The 17,497-nt window shown below is 40.2% G+C and overlaps 1 protein-coding gene across 2 annotated transcripts in view; it reads right to left on the bottom strand.

Annotated features, from left to right (window-relative positions):
* Positions 1–30: 30 nt before the first annotated feature.
* The window catches only part of GFM2 (G elongation factor mitochondrial 2), a 28,702-nt gene continuing 11,235 nt past the window's right edge, over positions 31–17,497 (bottom strand). Inside the window, exons 8-21 of one of the 2 annotated variants that reach the window (XM_019532248.1) lie at positions 16,444–16,532; positions 16,080–16,140; positions 15,781–15,966; positions 12,397–12,477; positions 9,385–9,533; positions 8,488–8,628; positions 8,309–8,408; positions 7,344–7,533; positions 6,554–6,630; positions 5,753–5,891; positions 5,404–5,589; positions 3,611–3,726; positions 892–1,074; positions 31–475 (exon numbers count right to left, since the gene is read on the bottom strand). In XM_019532248.1, the coding sequence (XP_019387793.1) occupies positions 350–475; positions 892–1,074; positions 3,611–3,726; positions 5,404–5,589; positions 5,753–5,891; positions 6,554–6,630; positions 7,344–7,533; positions 8,309–8,408; positions 8,488–8,628; positions 9,385–9,533; positions 12,397–12,477; positions 15,781–15,966; positions 16,080–16,140; positions 16,444–16,532 (1,824 nt within the window). In that variant the 3' untranslated portion in view covers positions 31–349. Of the gene's footprint in view, positions 476–891; positions 1,075–3,610; positions 3,727–5,403; positions 5,590–5,752; positions 5,909–6,553; positions 6,631–7,343; positions 7,534–8,308; positions 8,409–8,487; positions 8,629–9,384; positions 9,534–12,396; positions 12,478–15,780; positions 15,967–16,079; positions 16,141–16,443; positions 16,533–17,497 lie in introns of those variants that run through there. The other variant, XM_019532250.1, reaches the window with a different exon arrangement.

Here is a 17,497-nt window from a genome sequence, read left to right as displayed (position 1 = left end):
CAAACCAAGAAAGAGTGAAGCGTGACATAATTTCCATTACTTAAGTTTATTTCTGTAGATGAAACATTTCTTGTAGGGGCTTGGAATGTTGCTTTCAAGACTGCAGCTCTTCTTAAATGGCTTTTGGGGAAGAACTTTATTTAAATTATATCATCTAAACTGCCAAGCTGTTTCAGCATGCCACAGCAGGCTTATCTTTTCCCCTTAAACCTTCCACTGGATAGTTTGAAATCCTAAGGCAGCTAAAGCCATGTACTCTTTGACAAGCCTCCTTGCTGCCAAGTGGCTATGGCAAACATGTCCCCAAGAAACATTTTAGTGAAAATAAAGTAAATCTTTGTTCTTCTGATTACACGAGCCCTCTCTTCTGAAGCAATGCATTTTGCTCTTGCATGTTCATAGCTTGGTAATTGGCCAGTTCCAAAGTAAAAGTTGCAGAGCCTGATGTTAAAGAGCGCAGAGCTGTGGAGTAGCCCTAGACAAACACAAAATATGTTTAAAATGTTACTTTGCCAGTCCAGGGTACAGTGAAGGTAAGCACCGATTTATTAGCCAAATTTAGTTGGTGAAGAAGCTGCTGTAACCACTAAGTACGAGTACATTAACTATTTTAACATGGTATCTGAAATGAAGCTATCCTATTTCCAACAGTAGTTTAGCCACACACAAAAAAAGTGTTTGGTACATGATTCATGCAAAACAATAATACATCATTCTCTCGTCACAGCTGTAAGAAACACTTTCAGACATGCAGCCTCCAGAACTCTTGCTTAAGAGCTTTCATCCATTAGAAATACCGGATCCTGATTTACTCATATGAAAACTGAATTAAACAAGGGCACTTTTTTTTTTTTTAATGAAATTGTTCTCACAATTAATCTGGCCACATACCATCATTTCTGCTAACGGAACAGCTGCAACCACAACCTTGTTATCTTGGCGAGTGTGGATTTCTTGTACCTTGCCTCTCCTCTGGGCAAGGTCAGCAAGTACTGTGCTTAGATTATCTTCATTAATTGTAATTTCCAAGCTCATCAAGGGCTCCAGCATTTGTTTACTAGCTTTCTTCAGAGCCTTAAGTGGAGAAGAAACAAGTTACCTTATTCCTTTATAAAAACAAATTCTTCCATATAAAACAGGCAATATTGTAAAATGTATAGCTTATAACACCTACTTTTGTCTCATGCTCCCTACTTCAAGGTGCGTTTCCCTATGAAGCATATTAAATGAGAAAAGGAAACTTACGGCATAATAATGAGTATAACCAGGGAAAACTGAAGTAATGGCTATGAACTGGAAGACTGTTTAAGTCTTAACACTAGGAAAAACTTCCATGGTTAGGGTGCCCAGACTATGGAATAAACTCCCTCCAGAGGTGGTGCAATCACCTATCCTGGAAATCTTCAAGAGGAGACTGGACAGTTACCTCTCTGGTGTCACCTGACCTCAATTGTCTTTTCTGCCTAGTGTAGGGGGGCTGGACTCAATGATCTTACATGGTCCCTTCCAGCCCCTAACAATCTATGAATTTATCATACGCATTCATATTCACCTTAGACAATCAGTTATTGTCATCTCTGATGTACTAAGCAGGGGTTTTCAGCCTTTTTTAACAAGTGTACCACTTCTGGCTCAGTTTCAGCTCATGCAACCCTTTATATTAAAATTTAAGGGGGGGGGCTGCTGCACATGGCACTGCACTGCTCCTGGGGCAGTTGCAGCAAGGCACAAAGCCCAGTGCATAGTGACAGTCGCCTCTGCCCCACACACAGATTGTGGGGGACACGTGCCCTCCAGGCCTCCCTGGGGGTGCACAGAGCAGCAGGAGCCCCACCCCTACAACATTTTTAATTATCCCTAGGGTACACATACCCCTAGTTGACAACCAGTGTACTAAGAGGTAATGTTCTGGAGCAGCAGAGTCTAGCAAGCTGTCTCTTGTGGGGAAGAGGATGTTCTAATCTGAGAGAAGCCATGGCATTACAGAGATCTGCTGCCCCAAGAGAAACTCTCCAAGGAGTTATTTAACTCAGGTTGTTCCCAAATAAATTTTTCCTATAGTGGCCATTTTTACTCTTGGAGAGCAGTGACTCTCCTAGGAGAAGACATCTGTATAATGTCCCAAAGACTGTCATAACATAGTGATATGGAACTGGCTACTACAAGTCAGTGTATTAAAAGAAAGGCTATAGGGGAAGAAAGGCCAAAAGGGGAAGCATTAAAAAGCTAGAATAAGCCAGGTGTGACAAATTAAAGGTCTAGACTACCATTTTGGAAGATTAGGATCATCACTAAAAGGACTGAACAGTTTATGCCAGAGAAGAATTGTAAAAAGCAGCTCAATTATAAAATCAAAATGTGTCCGACTTCACTGTGTGCAGGAAGCCATATACTACTTAGTCAACCCAGAGTAACACACAAGCAAAATAATAATAATAGGAAAAATAAACCACAAACAAAATAGTAGGAATCAGGGAAAAAAAAGAAGAGAAAGCCTTTGTGTAATTTCCACAGTGCAATAAAACAATATTTTAAAGCAGTGGGCACCAACTGGTTATCATGGAGCCTCTGATAGTCAATCTCAGTCTGTCAGAGGCTCCACAACTGGGAGCAACAGGGCACGTGGCTGGGATGAGCCATGCCCCCTGCCACCTGGGCTGGGCTGGGCTGAGTGAGTGGGGTCAGACCCTGGCGGCTTGCTGGGAGGTGGGGTGGTAGATCCTGGGGTGATGCCCTTTACTTACAAAAAGTGATTTTCCCTATAAAAAGGTTGGAGACCACTGTTTTAGAGGTTTCTAAATGGATTTTTCAAGACTTTACTCAATTCTACGGATTCAGACAGTTTGATTTCATTCCATGTCTTCATGCCTTAGATACACTGGTGACTTTCACTGAAAACACACCAGAAAGCTTATAACAAAGGATTCCTTTTTGACTGACACTAACTATGATATATGACTGCTGAAAAGTGGAAAGCGTCACTAAGAGAATACCTACAAAAAACAGAATTGTAACAAGAAAGATTGCATGTACTGTTATAATCTTACAAAATAAAAATTAATGAGAAAGAAGAGTCAGAAAAGACTCAAAAACATACATACATACATGATACGGAAGATGCACATAATAGTATATTTCCACATCATATATGGAGGTTTCATTAGATCAATATATGAAGTGACATTACATAAGAATGGAGTGTTCATTTTACATCTGTACAAAAAAAATCTTTTAAGATCATAAAATATGCAAACCAATAAAATCCAGATACTCCTGAGGCAAAGAGCATTTTCCAGGTGTAAAGATTTATACCACTATCAAAGGCTTTCTTGTTAGAGACCAAGGATGCTTTGCTAAGTTCAAGTATTTTGCTGAAAACTACCTTGCTAGAGATGATGGTCATGAAAATCCTGCAGAGTAACAAGGGTAAAAATGGAAGATTCTAGACATCCCTCATGTTTTAAGAATTCCATAACATGGAACAAAGAAACAGATAATAACCTACATTGCAACTTCAGAAAGGCTGCATCTCATTTACCAAACTACTGTTTGTTTTACTAATACAATGCAGCATAACTATTTTACATTAGTTCTTCTAGTTCTGTTGTACCTTTTGCATGCAACGAGAAACACAAGCAGACACCATTGGCAGAGAAGTATCAGGGTGCAAAGTCACTGAATACACAGTCACTGCTACATCTTGAATTGGGAATCCTAGCAGTGGTCCTACATAAAGAACGAACAAGGCGTTACCATTCAATGCTGTTTTTCATATTAACCAGGGGAAATGTTTTTGCATTTATCTGAAGCCTGACAGTCCTCCTCCCTCTGATGAATAGAGCTACTTCTCATTCCTTCTCTTAATGTTAGTTTTATCACTGCCACCATCACCTTTCCTGAATCCCTTTAAGGAAGGGTATTTAGACACAAGCCAGTCACAGCTGAGGAGATTCTGCAAATGGAGTTTCTGAGCCAGCACAGAACAAATTTTTAAGGACCAGAACTGAGGCTCACTCCACAGTAAAAAGTGGGAGCAAATTCTGCACAAAAGAATGATGTAGAAGAAACTCCTCACATTCCCTTTTAAAAAGTTTTTCTTCTCTCATGACTCCCTCTGCCAGGGATTTTATTTCAGAAAGGGAGTGATCTGGAAGAAGTTATTACTCATACTACATTAATGTTCTATTTTGGGAAGTTAAAAGGGTTAGTAACAAAACAGCAGTGATCAGTCTTCTTCAATAAGCAACTGCTGCTCTATCTATGAGATATGGTTTCCAGTAGAGGCCTAGATCACTGTTCTGAATGGATTCAGCACTGATTTGGAGAGATTCAATGATATGGATTGGTTGGGGAAAGGCAGGTACAGCCAGACAGCTACAGGTTCTCCTGCGGCTCCTCCAACTGTGCCTGCCTCTCCCTGGGTCAGGGGAGCCGTGGGAGAAGTCCCCATGGCTGCTCTGCCCAGTCGCATCCCCACCCAGCCCGGCCAAGCCTCCCAGCACTTTAAAAAAAGAGCCCTGCACTCACCGGCTGCAGCAGCAGTGATTGGGGCCTCTGGGTGAATGTGGCAGAGCCCTCCCCGTGCAGCGCAGGGTAGTGGGGATTGCCGCCACCCCTCTCCCCCCCCCAATCCCACCTGGCACCCGTGCAGTGCAGCTCAACAGGGCACTGCGCACTGTCTGGGAGCTGGGGCCTCTGGGGCTGAGTGCTGCCGGGTTCCGGCTGACACATGAAGTCACCCCAGCTCCCAGGGGAATTGAACTGGTTCAATTCCCCAGCCCCCAGTTTGATTTGCCCAGCAGCGCTCAGCCCCAGTGGCTCCAGCTCTGAGACAGCACACAGCACCCTGCCGAGCCATGCTACACTTGTTCACGGAGTAGCTGCTGCATTGAGGGGGGTGGCGATCCTCACTGTCCCTCACCGCCCTGCGCAGCACGGTGGGGTGCTCTGCCACGAGCCCTCAGAAGCTCCAATCACCACTGCTGCAGCTGGTGAGTGCAGGGCTTTAAACAAAACGCACACACAAAAAAAAGTGCCAGAGGCTGGGCTGGTTAGGGCAGCCATGGGAGCTTCTCCCACAACTCCTCCAGCAGCAGCGCTGGGAGCAGGGCATATGTCCCGCTGCCACTTGTCCCCTTCCTCCTGGAGCGAGCTGTGCCCGCATTCCACCTTGGCTAGCAAGCAGCAGCCATGGCACAGCCCCTGTTTAGTCTATGGCCGAATCTCCGAAATCAGCCAAACCTTTCCAAATCTATTTGGACGCCTCAGATCGATTCAGAGCTTTTACTTGGTCTCCCAATTCAATCTGGATTTGGAGATTCAGTCCTCTGAACTGAATTGGCTACGAAAGCGTCGCACAGCCCTAGTTTCCAGCTTTTTAGTTACTTGTAACAACTGTATTACCTTTAAGAGATGCACTGCTAATTCCATTTTCTATAGCTTCCTGAAGCTCTGGATGAAGTGGCGCAGTGAAATTTTCAGCATACTGAATGACTGGTGGTATTGTTGCTCTCTCCCCTGTCCAGGGACTCACTCCTAGCTCAACGGTCACCAAGTGCCGCTTATCTCCTATTGTTCTGTCCAGTGTATCTGTGGATAAAATACAGTGAATATTTTAGCACGTGGTTTTAGCTCAATCCCATCTAAAGGTTTAAGGTAAACAAATAACATCAGAAAACCACTTCAGTAAATGACTAAAGTAAATACATCAAAAGGATAGAGTGCTAATACTCTGTGCACTTGTTCACTTTACCTGTAGCTTGAACTGAGTTTAGGATGGTTTCTCTATATGCTACCTGAAGAGGTCCCAGATAGGTCTCAATTCCATATTCACGTTTGATCCGGTCATGAACAATTTCAATGTGAAGTTCTCCCATGCCACAAAGGATATTCTGGTTAAAAGCACGAACTAAGTGAGAAAAGGTAATAAAACCTATGCTTGTAGGGTTGTAGGCAGAAACACCTAATTGGTTTTCAATACACATTATTTAGGAACCTACTTTTACATACTGTGCTGTTCAAATGCTTTTACCTTTTCTTTTTTTAAGATCCTATAAGAAACGCAGATATTACAAGTGGAAATAAGGAGGCTTTATGACTTATTTTGGGTCCCACACTTAAATGAAGATGGCAACTACAGCTCTATTACTACAAAAATTGACCATTCTTCCCATATTAGTTTTTCAGTTTAGAAAGTCTGAATTTACTTTTAGAATTCATATAAAAACAAAATATGTGCTATTTAGATAGCACGAAGATAATCTTGCAATCTCATTCAATCTCCCTTCACAAAGAAGGGTTTTATTTCAGTCTGATTATCCAACACAGTAATTCTACTTATAATGTGAGCATTCACTTTTGACCCTGAATTGTGAAAATATTTAAGTGAACTAAACTGGGGAGTGGGCTTGACCCTTCTGCCAGTAAAATATATTGTGGTAATACTGAGTTTTATATGTTTATATTTAAAACAAAAAAACAAAAAACAAACAAACAAAAAAAACAAAACCCTCAAAATCTGTGGCTCAAATGAATAATATATTAACATTCTTACTTGGCTAGTATCAGGATCTATCTTCACTTTTAAGCTTGGATCCTCCAGCTGAAGGCACATCAAGGCATTATCCAAGTCTATATAAAAATATCAAATATCGTTATGTATGAAAAATGCTACTAACTAGTGACTAGCCCAGAACAGTAATAAGTTCACCCACGGGTCAGGTTCTGCTCTCAACAGGAATCACTAAGACTGCAAATATAGCCATAAAAACACATGTTTTGGCCCTATAATTCAGATGCTAAATCATTTCCAGTTGCATACTTTTCTCAACTCAGATTATGTGAACCCAAAGTGTTGTGGTAATAAAAAAAGCACTCTCTCTTTACTCATGTGAGTTTATTACATCATACAAAAATATAAGAATGTCAAGTTAACTTTTATCTCGAATGAAAGTGGCTTTTAAAAAAGACAAAACAAGGTTTTTCTCACTCAAAAATAATGGGTTACTGAGCAAGACAACCCATACTAAATCTGCTGATATGGGAGAAGCAGGTTAGTTACTTCAAAACTAATCATTTAAATGGGAATGAGAGGGGGAAGTAAAAAAAATGCCACCTCTTCTACAATAAAGAACCAAGAATCTAATCTTTAGTTTCCAGCCAAAAACATCATGCAAAAGTCATGCACCATATTAGCAAAGCCATACCACATCAGCAAAATACAGAAACATGGCATTTGTGCAAAATCACGAGGTCTTACTGTATTCACTGATGCCCACCATATTTGTGTGTGCACATTAAGGGTACAGTATGGATCTAAAATTGTTCAAGTAGCTGTGCTATACCTGGCTGCTGGGTCAGTGAAGGTGGCTCTATTGTACAAAAGAAGACTGGCTCTGGAATCTCCACACCAGCCAACAGAAGGCTTGCTACTTCACTGTTACGACTCTGCTTTCTCTCAACATTTCTTCCAGCTCGATGGGCAGCAGCGACAGCAGAGGACTTTGATGAAACAATGGTGTCTCCAGTGGCACTCTATAGCATGCCAAACAAAGACACTGTATTGTTTGCAAATAACTGATTTTCATCACAAAAGACGCTTACAAACAAGCAATTATTATGGGTTCTCTTGATTACATTAAAGGAAAAAGCCAGGAGAGCAGAAACACTAATTATGTAACCCTGCTCACCAACAGACCAGCTATTATAATACTTTCTTTGCCATTTTGCTTTTAAACACAGTATAAGCATTTGCAAACTGTATAGAAATTCCTCCATGTACAAGATGGAATCCTTTTTAGAAAAGGTAGTATGACTGAGCTGTGCTACATGAGCACCAGGATAAAAAGGACTTCCTAGCTGAACTAACAACCTAAACAATGAAACTGGCAAGTAGCTCGTAAATTAGCTTGGTGCTGCAGTGACTGTCTGGACAAAATAGTCAGCAACATAGTTCTTATTTCACATTTATTGATTTTAACCCTGTCTCTGACATCACATTTGATGGTATATGAGAAAAGCAAACTTTTCACTTACAAGACCAGCTTCAGTCTATTCCCCAACTAAGCTGGCATTTCTTCAGATCACTTTCTGAAGTTGGTATACTGTCAATTTTCATTTGAAAAGGAAAAAACTACAGCTAGCTATTTAGAGATGTTAATATTGACAAAATGAAACAAACTCAAATATTTTATGACAAAGGCAAAAAGTTTTAAACTAAGAGAGCGTGACAATGTTTTTCAGATGTATGACGTAAATGTGCCTTTTCAAAGTAAGCTGCCCATAAAGCAAGCAAACATTTTTCCTTTACCTTTTTTAGCCCAACTGTGAGGGCAATATTGCCAGCTGTCAGTGAAGGTATTTCAACATGCTGGTCAGCAAATGGCAGGATAACGCGACTCATTCTCTCCCTACAAGTTAAATGTTCATGTTAATTGCTACTCAAAAGTGCCAATGCTACAACCAATAGCACAACTCACTCTTACTCACGTGTAGTTTTTGTTGATGTTGTATACAGCTGATTGAGGTTTCACAGAGCCTGAGTAAATGCGAATGAAAACTAGAGGCCCACGCTGTTTATCATGAATAACTTTAAATGCCAGGGCACACAAGTCATCTTTGTACCATTGCCTGAAAAATAAAGGCAACAAATTAAGACAAGCTTCATGCGATTCACTGGTTAAAAAAAAAAAAGGCACCCCAGCATTTAATTACATTTCCACTCATTTAAACTAAGCTTCTGTAGTGACAATTGTTAGCTCTCATTAACACCACATTAAATGTATACCCCAAAGTAAATGTATACGATTGGTATCAATCCCTGTAGTTCCAATGGCAACAAAATCAGGTACATGCTGAAATGTGATATAATCAATGCAGTAAAAAGCCTAACCCCACCCCTGCACAGATTTTAGATAGCACTGGCTGTGTAGTTATAAACTATATTTTCAATGAAAGCATATTTTGAGCTGTGAACAAACATAACATTTAAAGTGCTTCAAATGCCTTTGCATTTGAAAAAAGCATACCGTCTGAAGTATTATAAAAGCAGCCAAAGCACACCAAAATAGTATATCTTGAAATGAGATGCTATTTAGAAACACTTCACTTCAAGTTATGTTTGCATAGAGACAGGGGACCCAAAGACCCTCCAGAAACCCACAATTGTCCATTCTCTGCCACACCGTCTAAGGAGTGATGGAGAAAAGGGTAGATAGAATGACAAACTGATAGACAGCCTGATCAGATGCAGTGTCCCTGTATTCCAAAATGAATAAGAAACAAGTCAAAACCTTTAAAAATTGTCTCATTTTGGAAATAAAATAGGTTTAATTTGTACTTTTTCCAGATAATTTTCCTGTTCCTTTACCTTCTCAATGCACTTACAAGAAGTCATAGGAACATTCATTAGGTGCAGGCAAGTACATAACAACAGCATCCAGTAACGGCTGTATGCCTTTATTCTTCAATGCACTGCCACATAGCACAGGCACTGCTTTCTGAGCCAGCGTCACTCTTCGTATTGCAGATTGTAACTGCAGAAGAGAAGAAATGGGAATATTTTCAATTCTGGTATTTATACAGATGTATGATTTCACCTTGATTTCTGCTCAGTTTCAATACATGAAAATATAACTAGGGAAGAAGCAAAAAAAACCATGGCACAATTCTAGAAAGCCAAACAGGGACCCTTCCACAATATAAAAGAAAACCAATATGTTAACCAATTTAAGATTTTAAAAGTTATTAATTTATGATCTTCACAACTACTACAATTTTCCAAATTAGGTAAAATTAGAGCAAGTTCTTACACTGCTATAACCATCACAAACAATAATCCACATGCAAGTCAATCACTACTTTCTACTCAATTCCCCTCATTAAAAATAACCGTTTTTTTCTTCTGTAAACTACAAAATAAAATCCAGCCACTTAAATGTTTACTACACCTATAAAGGCAGATCAGTACTACACCATTACAGGTACACCTCTAAAGGCAGATCAGTTTATGTTTTTCACCTTTGTAAACAAAAGTTAGACGCAGGACTCATGCACAGAAAATTAACCCATGACATCTTATATCTCAATATGTACAGAAAACCAGAAGTATTGAAGTTACATACTGAACTGTTTCAAGGCAGATGCAATTTATTCACTTGTCATTTGGGAAATAATTTGAACAAATGTCTGAAGATGAATGTGAAAGCCAACTAGTAACTAGACATTACAGATCAAATCATTTCACAACCGATAAAAAAAATCAAAATCTTTTATTTGAAATATTTTAAAATCAGATTTTACATATAAATTTATTTTTATGTTCTTCCCATTATATTATTAAGTGGTTATTTTCTACTTGTTGCCTTAGTTTCATAGAAGTTAAGAGATGCTCTGAAGCTTTATACTTGAAAATGCTAGTGGTACACTGAAAAGACAAGTCACAGCCTCATAAGTAGCCTTCTTGTTATACTGTATTTTCTCATATACCACATGTCTCTAAATACAACACACACCTTCTTTTGGGAAAGCAGAATGAAGAAAGAACATTTTTTCTAAACGGGGCTAAAGGCTGACTGCAGCAGCTGTGGCTCTGAAAGTTAACACTAACGCTAACCCTGAGGGGTAAACTCTGTCCCTTTTCTTCTCCCTGCTTTCTGATGCTGGCAAAGGTAGCCATCTTGCAGCAGTGTTTCTTTCCATGCTTCTATTCCAGTGAAGCACCTTCCCTGGTTAAGGCACACACCCCAATTTCGGATGGCTATTTTCTGGGGAAAGGGTGGATGAGTTATACAAGTAAATACGGTAATATCATGAATTCAAACATTAAATTGATAGTCAAATAGCACAGGATTATTATATTTGCAAACAAAATTAACTTGATATGCTGACTCATAAAATCACAAAAAATTAAAAGACCTTCAACCAAGCTATACCATCAGGGAATAAACTATGCTTGTGGAACTAAATCCCACAGGCTTTGTTCCAAAATTATGCTTTTCAGGTCTTAGATCCAAACTCTGGCACCTAAATTTAGGCTCCAGTATTTTACAATGTTGGTGCACGCACAGAGAAAAAATAACTATCATGTACTGAAGTTTAAACAACTTTTCAGAGTTAACACCACAGCATTTTTTTCAAGTGACAACAATTTTCTACCACTAGAGGAAATTTTTTAATAAAAATACAATTTTATTACTCGAAGCCAATGTGCTTAACTCTACACCCGTGGGTAAGGTCCTACTGAATTCATGGTGGAAGCAGAATGCATGGCAGGTCCTTTAATCTGGCATGTCTCTACCCCATGTGCTCCCCGCTTCCCCCATCCCTGCTGCTCAGTGGAGGACCCCACTGCTCCCTCCTGATCAGCAGGGAAGCTAAAACCGCTGTTTTAAACATGGTGCCATTTTTGCCTCCCAGCTAGTCAGCAGCAAACAGCAGGGCTGTATGGAGCTGCTCAGCCAATCAGTGGTGAGAGGCAAAAACAATGCCTTATTTAAAACCACAGTTTTCGCCTCCCCACTGATCAGGAGGGAGCTGCAAGCAGGGCCCCTCCACCAATGGGGGGGAGGGAAGGAGGGAGGGAAGAGGGAGGTGGGGACCCGCAGGGGAACCTGCAAATTAAAGGAACCACTTTCACCTTAAATTTGGTAGGTCCCTACCCATGGGAAATCCTATTAAAGCTGATCTGAATCTTTCCACAGACTTTCTGGATCAAGCCAAAGAACTGCACATGTAGATGCAACACAAGGAGCTGCTGTAACAATGCTATCCTAGACCTCAGATTCTATGATACCCAAACAAGTTAACACAGGCCAACCCTGTTCTGGTCCCTCCTGTGAAGAAAGGAGTATCATTTTTGTCAGATGCCAATCCTGAAACTCACTTCACACCAAATTTTGCTCTGTTGCATTGATGTAAACCCAGAACAGTAGAAAGCAAAAGCTAGTGCATTACATGTTGATGATCTAATTGTCCCTTCCCTTATTTTCCACTTCAGCAACTAATTGTGTTTAATAAAAATGCTCATAATAAAATTACTATGGAAAGTTCCCAACATGATAATCACATGCATTTGCAATATCAAATGAACCTTGATATGCAGCTGAACATATTTCTTGGTAAATTCACAAGACTTTCATCACCAAGTTGGTTTATGTTTTAATACTGAAACTACCTGGAGAGCAAATCTTATGACGTTCATTCTTCACATGAGCTACACCTGATTTTAGCAACTATTACTAGCAACCTGCTTCTGCAATTAAAAAGTGCTTTCTTTTTTTTAGCATTCAAATCATACATTTGCTGAGTCACATTCCACCTGTGCAATATTAAAATAAAAGCCACTCAGCGTGAGGGCTGACAGAAATGCAATCTTAGTAAAGAACGGTAAAGATGTACCTTATCAGCTGGTAACAAGTCAAAATTTTCACTAAACTCTCCTAACACCAGCTCAGCGAATTCATCATCGAGATCTGCAACCTGCAAGAGAACACCTTCACATTATGTGTGACAGTATTTCAAAAGCAATCCAGCAATGCTTGTTATCTGGACCTGATAATTACATGGGATAGAAGCAAAGCCTCTGTGGACATTAGAGTTTAGAGAATTCGTCATATTTTGAATCCATTTGAATAATATATTTATCATTATACACAATAACATTCACAAATTTAACAAGATTAATGCACATATCACAACTGTTAACTACTGAAAACATTAACTTAAATAATGGTGATAATTAAACATTTTTTAATGAATGTTTCCTTCTTGTATTACAAAACCTAGTAGTTTATACATGAAATGTTTCAGCATTCTCTAAAGCAAAAACCAAAGCAATTTGCTTTCCTTGGGGGAAAAAACCTCTGACTTGAAAAACAAAAGAAATGCACTGAATCCAAAAATGCTCAGGTGGCCCATCAGGTACATTCTACCCAGCAACACATTAAGTAGAACAAGATTTACAATTCCTCTTCAATTCTTCAGCATGACTACCTAGGTTCTTGGCACACTGCTTAGAGAGGGAATCCTCAACACTGCTGTAAAACTGGGCTTCTCAGCTGGGTTGTTGAGGCAGCAGCCAGATAAAACTGCCCCTTGTGCAGGACTGAGGTGCACATGCACTCCTGCTAAATTATGGCTCTCTAATAACCCTAAGGCAAGATAAGTATAGCCCATCCCAGTCCACCTCCCCACACCAACTCCTCCTGGAAACAGAAACATGCAGGACAGTTCCACCCACAAGACGCTAGATCAGGGAGAAGCGTAAGGCTGGTGGGGACCCCAATGCAATGAAGAAGGCATGCACATGCCACAGCCCTTTCCCAGTTGACTGTGCAGCAAGTATGAGAGGCAGTTTTACTTGAAGGTAGCAGCAATCTGGTCAGAAAGAACTCAAGTAAACTGAGGCAGCACCAACAATGGTGCTGAAGGTACTGCTACACTGAAAAAAAAATTGTGGAAAGATGTCACTGTCTTTGAAAAAATTGAGAAACACTGCTGTAAAGCACTGTGCTATTATGCTGTTCTCTCTAGCGGCTATAAAAGCACCTGGTCAGCTAAACCAAGTATTATCTATTTGGAAAAAGAAATCTAATTGACTACATATTAAGAACAAAGCAATGCATTTATTTCTTTTAATTAAATGAAAGGGAAAATGCTACATTTTATAAGAGATGTAGCTCATTTATTAAACGTTAGAGTAGTGCTGACTGATGGCTTTTACTCAAAGAAAGCACTAGAGGACTGAAAGTAATACAATATACAGCACTTCATGAAGAGAACTTTGTTTTCCCAAACCATCAAGTCCTATTCAGCTGCTTGGAAGGATGATTAAATAAAATTACATGCTCTACATTTATACAATGCTTTTATCTCACTAGATCAAAATGATTCACACAAAGATCCCACCCTGGGTTGCCTTCTGCTAGAAGTGAACTTGAGTTACGTATTATAATTCCCTATCCTGCAGGCGAGCAAATATCAAGAACAAAGAGATTCTATTATTTTCCCAAGCAATTTTAGGAGAAATATGGAATAGCTCTCCCAGTTCTCTATGCAACACCGTCTCCCATATCTGACATCTTAGAGCAGTGGTTCTTAACCTTTTTAGTCTCAAGACTCTGGCCCACAAGTTTTCAAAATTTAGCAGCACCATATTTTAAAAACAAATATATGTATATTAGGAACTCTATGTTATTAATGAATGTGTTTTTAATTGTATCACTATATTATACTATAATATAAAATGTAATACAATAGGTCACCCCTTCAGGTGCTCCGTCTCTGCCTGGCCCCATGCACATTTGCTCCCAGAGTGGCACTGCGACTCCCTACACACAGGTGCAGGGCAGCGCTGGGTGGGCCCAGAGCAGTGCTAGGGATAGGGAACCAGAAGGCTTATTTCTGGACTTAGTTATCTCCCGGCAGCCTCGAGGCCAAAACAGACAGAGCCCAGCGATACCCAGCTAGCAGAGATGAAGCGACAGGCTACACATGTGGCACACAGGGGATAGATAGTAAGGGGAGTCAGCATGGAGGACTGGGCGGAGGGACAATAGGACACCTGGCTGTAGCCCTGCTCCCCACTCCTAGTCTGTATCTGAGGGGACAAGCACAACCCCTGACACTGCAGCTGCTCCTCCAGAAACTCACATGCCAGGGCTCAGAATCACCTGCCTCCACAGCCCTATCACTGGCCCTGGAAAGATGAGAACAGGGGGATGAGTCAGGCTGAAAAACATGGCTCTCCATTTACCTGTCCACAGCACAGCACTACCAGTCAGAGTGGTCAGCACAAGGGCTGCCCCAGGATGGAATCCACAGGTGCCCTTTTGTCTATGGGACTGAGGCAGGTGGGGGGAAGAACCTACTTGTGCAGGGGCCAGATGCTATGGCACTCCTGAGGAGGGATCTCATGGCACCCCATCTGAGAATCACAGGTTTAGAGGAAGCTGAAAGTCCTCTTTAATCCACGCAACCAGCTGTGACTTTCTACTCGTGGCTGGGTGGAAGAATCTCCCTTGATAAACACAGCAGGGCAGCTTGTACCCGAAACAGTCAACCACCATAATTTTAACCTGAATAACAAATATTGGAAGTTACAAAATTATAGAGTCATGCTCACTTTCTCTATTCAGTACTTGTTATAACTACTCTTACAAATAACTGAATGTAAACAAAAAAGAAATAATTGTTTTCTGAGAGAACAAATCTCACTAAAATGCAGTAAAGCCCTACAAGGAAAGCTAATCCCCACATTACAATTTACGCAAGCTGTCCCAGAGTGTTCAACATTATGATGGGAACTCAGAACTTTTAAAAAGCCCACTCAAAAATATTCTGTCCTTTTTTACATGTAAGACTGTTTAGTATTTCAGTCCTCTAAACCAAACCAATTACAGTAAATCTACTTTTAAGCCATCATGCAGAAATCAATCAATATGTTTTTAGCTGCAAAAAAACACCCCAAAAGTTGTAATCCAAGCAAGAGAAAACATATGTGCACCTAAAATAAAGAACCATGCGTTAAGAGAGCAGAACCTGTATTTTCATGTCTGCTATGGACTTTCTGTATTCATCTGGCCAAAATACTTAAGCACTCTGTGCTTTAGTCTCAAGTGCAGTGAGACTAATAAGCCCAAATCTGCTTAAAATTAATCAAGTTTTCCCTAATTTATTAAATGCTTCTACAAGTGCCTCAAAATCCTGCGATGGAAAGAAAACAGTATAAAAAGCGCAGAACGTTAAAAATATTTACATTACATATTTACTTTAAAACTTTACTTGTTCTATTAAGGCATTTCTTGCATCTTTTGCTTCCTTTAAAAGTCCAAGATCACCAGTTTCTGCCAGAGGTTTTTGTTCAAAAACTTTTCCATCATCAGAACTAGAAGTGGGTTTCCAAATAATTTGTTCCTTGGTCACTACATCAATCACTCCCTTGAAAGTTCTGGCTTCTCCAATTGGCAACTGTGGATAAAACAAAGTTGCTCCATTAGGAAATGTATGAAGATAAAACCCACCTCCCACATTAAGATATCAAACATGTTTCAGATTTGCTCATCACAAAATAATTATTTTACCTGTAAAAGCAGAGGTTTTGTCTTCAATTTTTGCTTGATGCTCTCTATAGCATAGGCAAAACTATATTAAAATAAACAGAAGTTGAAAAAGTTATCCAATTGTAATGGTATGTAACAAATGAGTTTGCCATTTACTTGTTGCAAAACTCCTCTCACAGTTACAGGAAAATGCATTTTGGACACACACGCAAAAGGCGGATGCACATCTAATAGTAGATATTTTACTGCCTACCCACAAGTCTAGTATTTTTAGCTCCAATTAGGAAATGTGCAGCTTCAATTATAAATTAGAGTGATTCTTTCACAGCCTCCCCAACAACATGCTTTTGGTTGCTTCTAAAAATAGAAATGATTGACCACATACTCTGCTTCATTTTTGTCCATCTTGTTTAAAAAACAAATCCGTGGTATATGGTGCTTGTCTGCTTGTCTCCACACAGTCAAAGTCTGTGCCTAAAAGCAAAGAAGTGTATCAACACACTTGTCCAGACGTCTGAAAGACAGCATACTCCAATGCAGGAGACCAACTCCTTCCTTTTTCTGATACTCTCTACCCTTACAGCAAGAAAGCAAGAGTACAACACAAGCAAAGGAAGGGACAGCTGTATCCTCTTGATCTATTAGAAGCAAAAATGGACTCCCAAAGGAGCTTTGTCCCAACCAGTCTCTTCTCAACTAATTCATCCTCTAATCCTCAATCTACAAAAGAGTTAAAGTAAGTGAAAAAAAATGGAGGAAATTTAGGGCCTTGTTGCATATTAATTTTAGGCAGCTCTTGATGCTCTTAATCTCTGGACTGTCCGCATATTAACACCTGAAACTATTTTTCCAATTGTGAAAATCACCAGAGCACAACAGAATATCAGTCAAACCCCTTTCTTCCAAAGCACTGCCTATACTAAGGCTGGGAAGGTGGCAGCACAGAACCATCTGCATCAGCTTCATGCCACAGAGATTTATTTCACAGCTAGGGCTACCATCTATTTTCACACTGTTTCTTCAGTCCTTGCTGTTTCCATTTGGATTTGCTTCTATAATGTGCTAATAAAAACTTCCCACTAGGTGAGGCCCCTAAATTCAACATTAAAAAAGCCTATGTGTTCTCTTGCTGCCAGCTAATTTTCTTACTTTGTTTCTCAGCACTAAACACCTGCAAGTATTTAATTAGCCAGTGGACCCTATGCAGCTAGCCAGGTTGCAGGGCAAGGATGGGTTTAGGAGCAGGGGGTAAGATAGGGGACCAGATCAGATCCCCATGAGCTGGGGCTTCCTTCCTAGCGCATAGATTCATAGATGCTAGGGTTGGAAGGGACCTCAATAGATCATCGAGTCCGACCCCCTGCATAAGCAGGAAAGAGTGCTGGGCCTACACTACCCCAGCTAGATACACATCTAGCCTTCGCTTGAAGACCCCCAGG

Source organism: Crocodylus porosus, unplaced genomic scaffold, assembly GCF_001723895.1.
Source record: "Crocodylus porosus isolate Cpor-Errol unplaced genomic scaffold, CroPor_comp1, whole genome shotgun sequence".
Taxonomy (NCBI): Eukaryota; Metazoa; Chordata; order Crocodylia; family Crocodylidae; genus Crocodylus; species Crocodylus porosus.
This window is presented reverse-complemented; position numbering and strand designations above follow the sequence as displayed.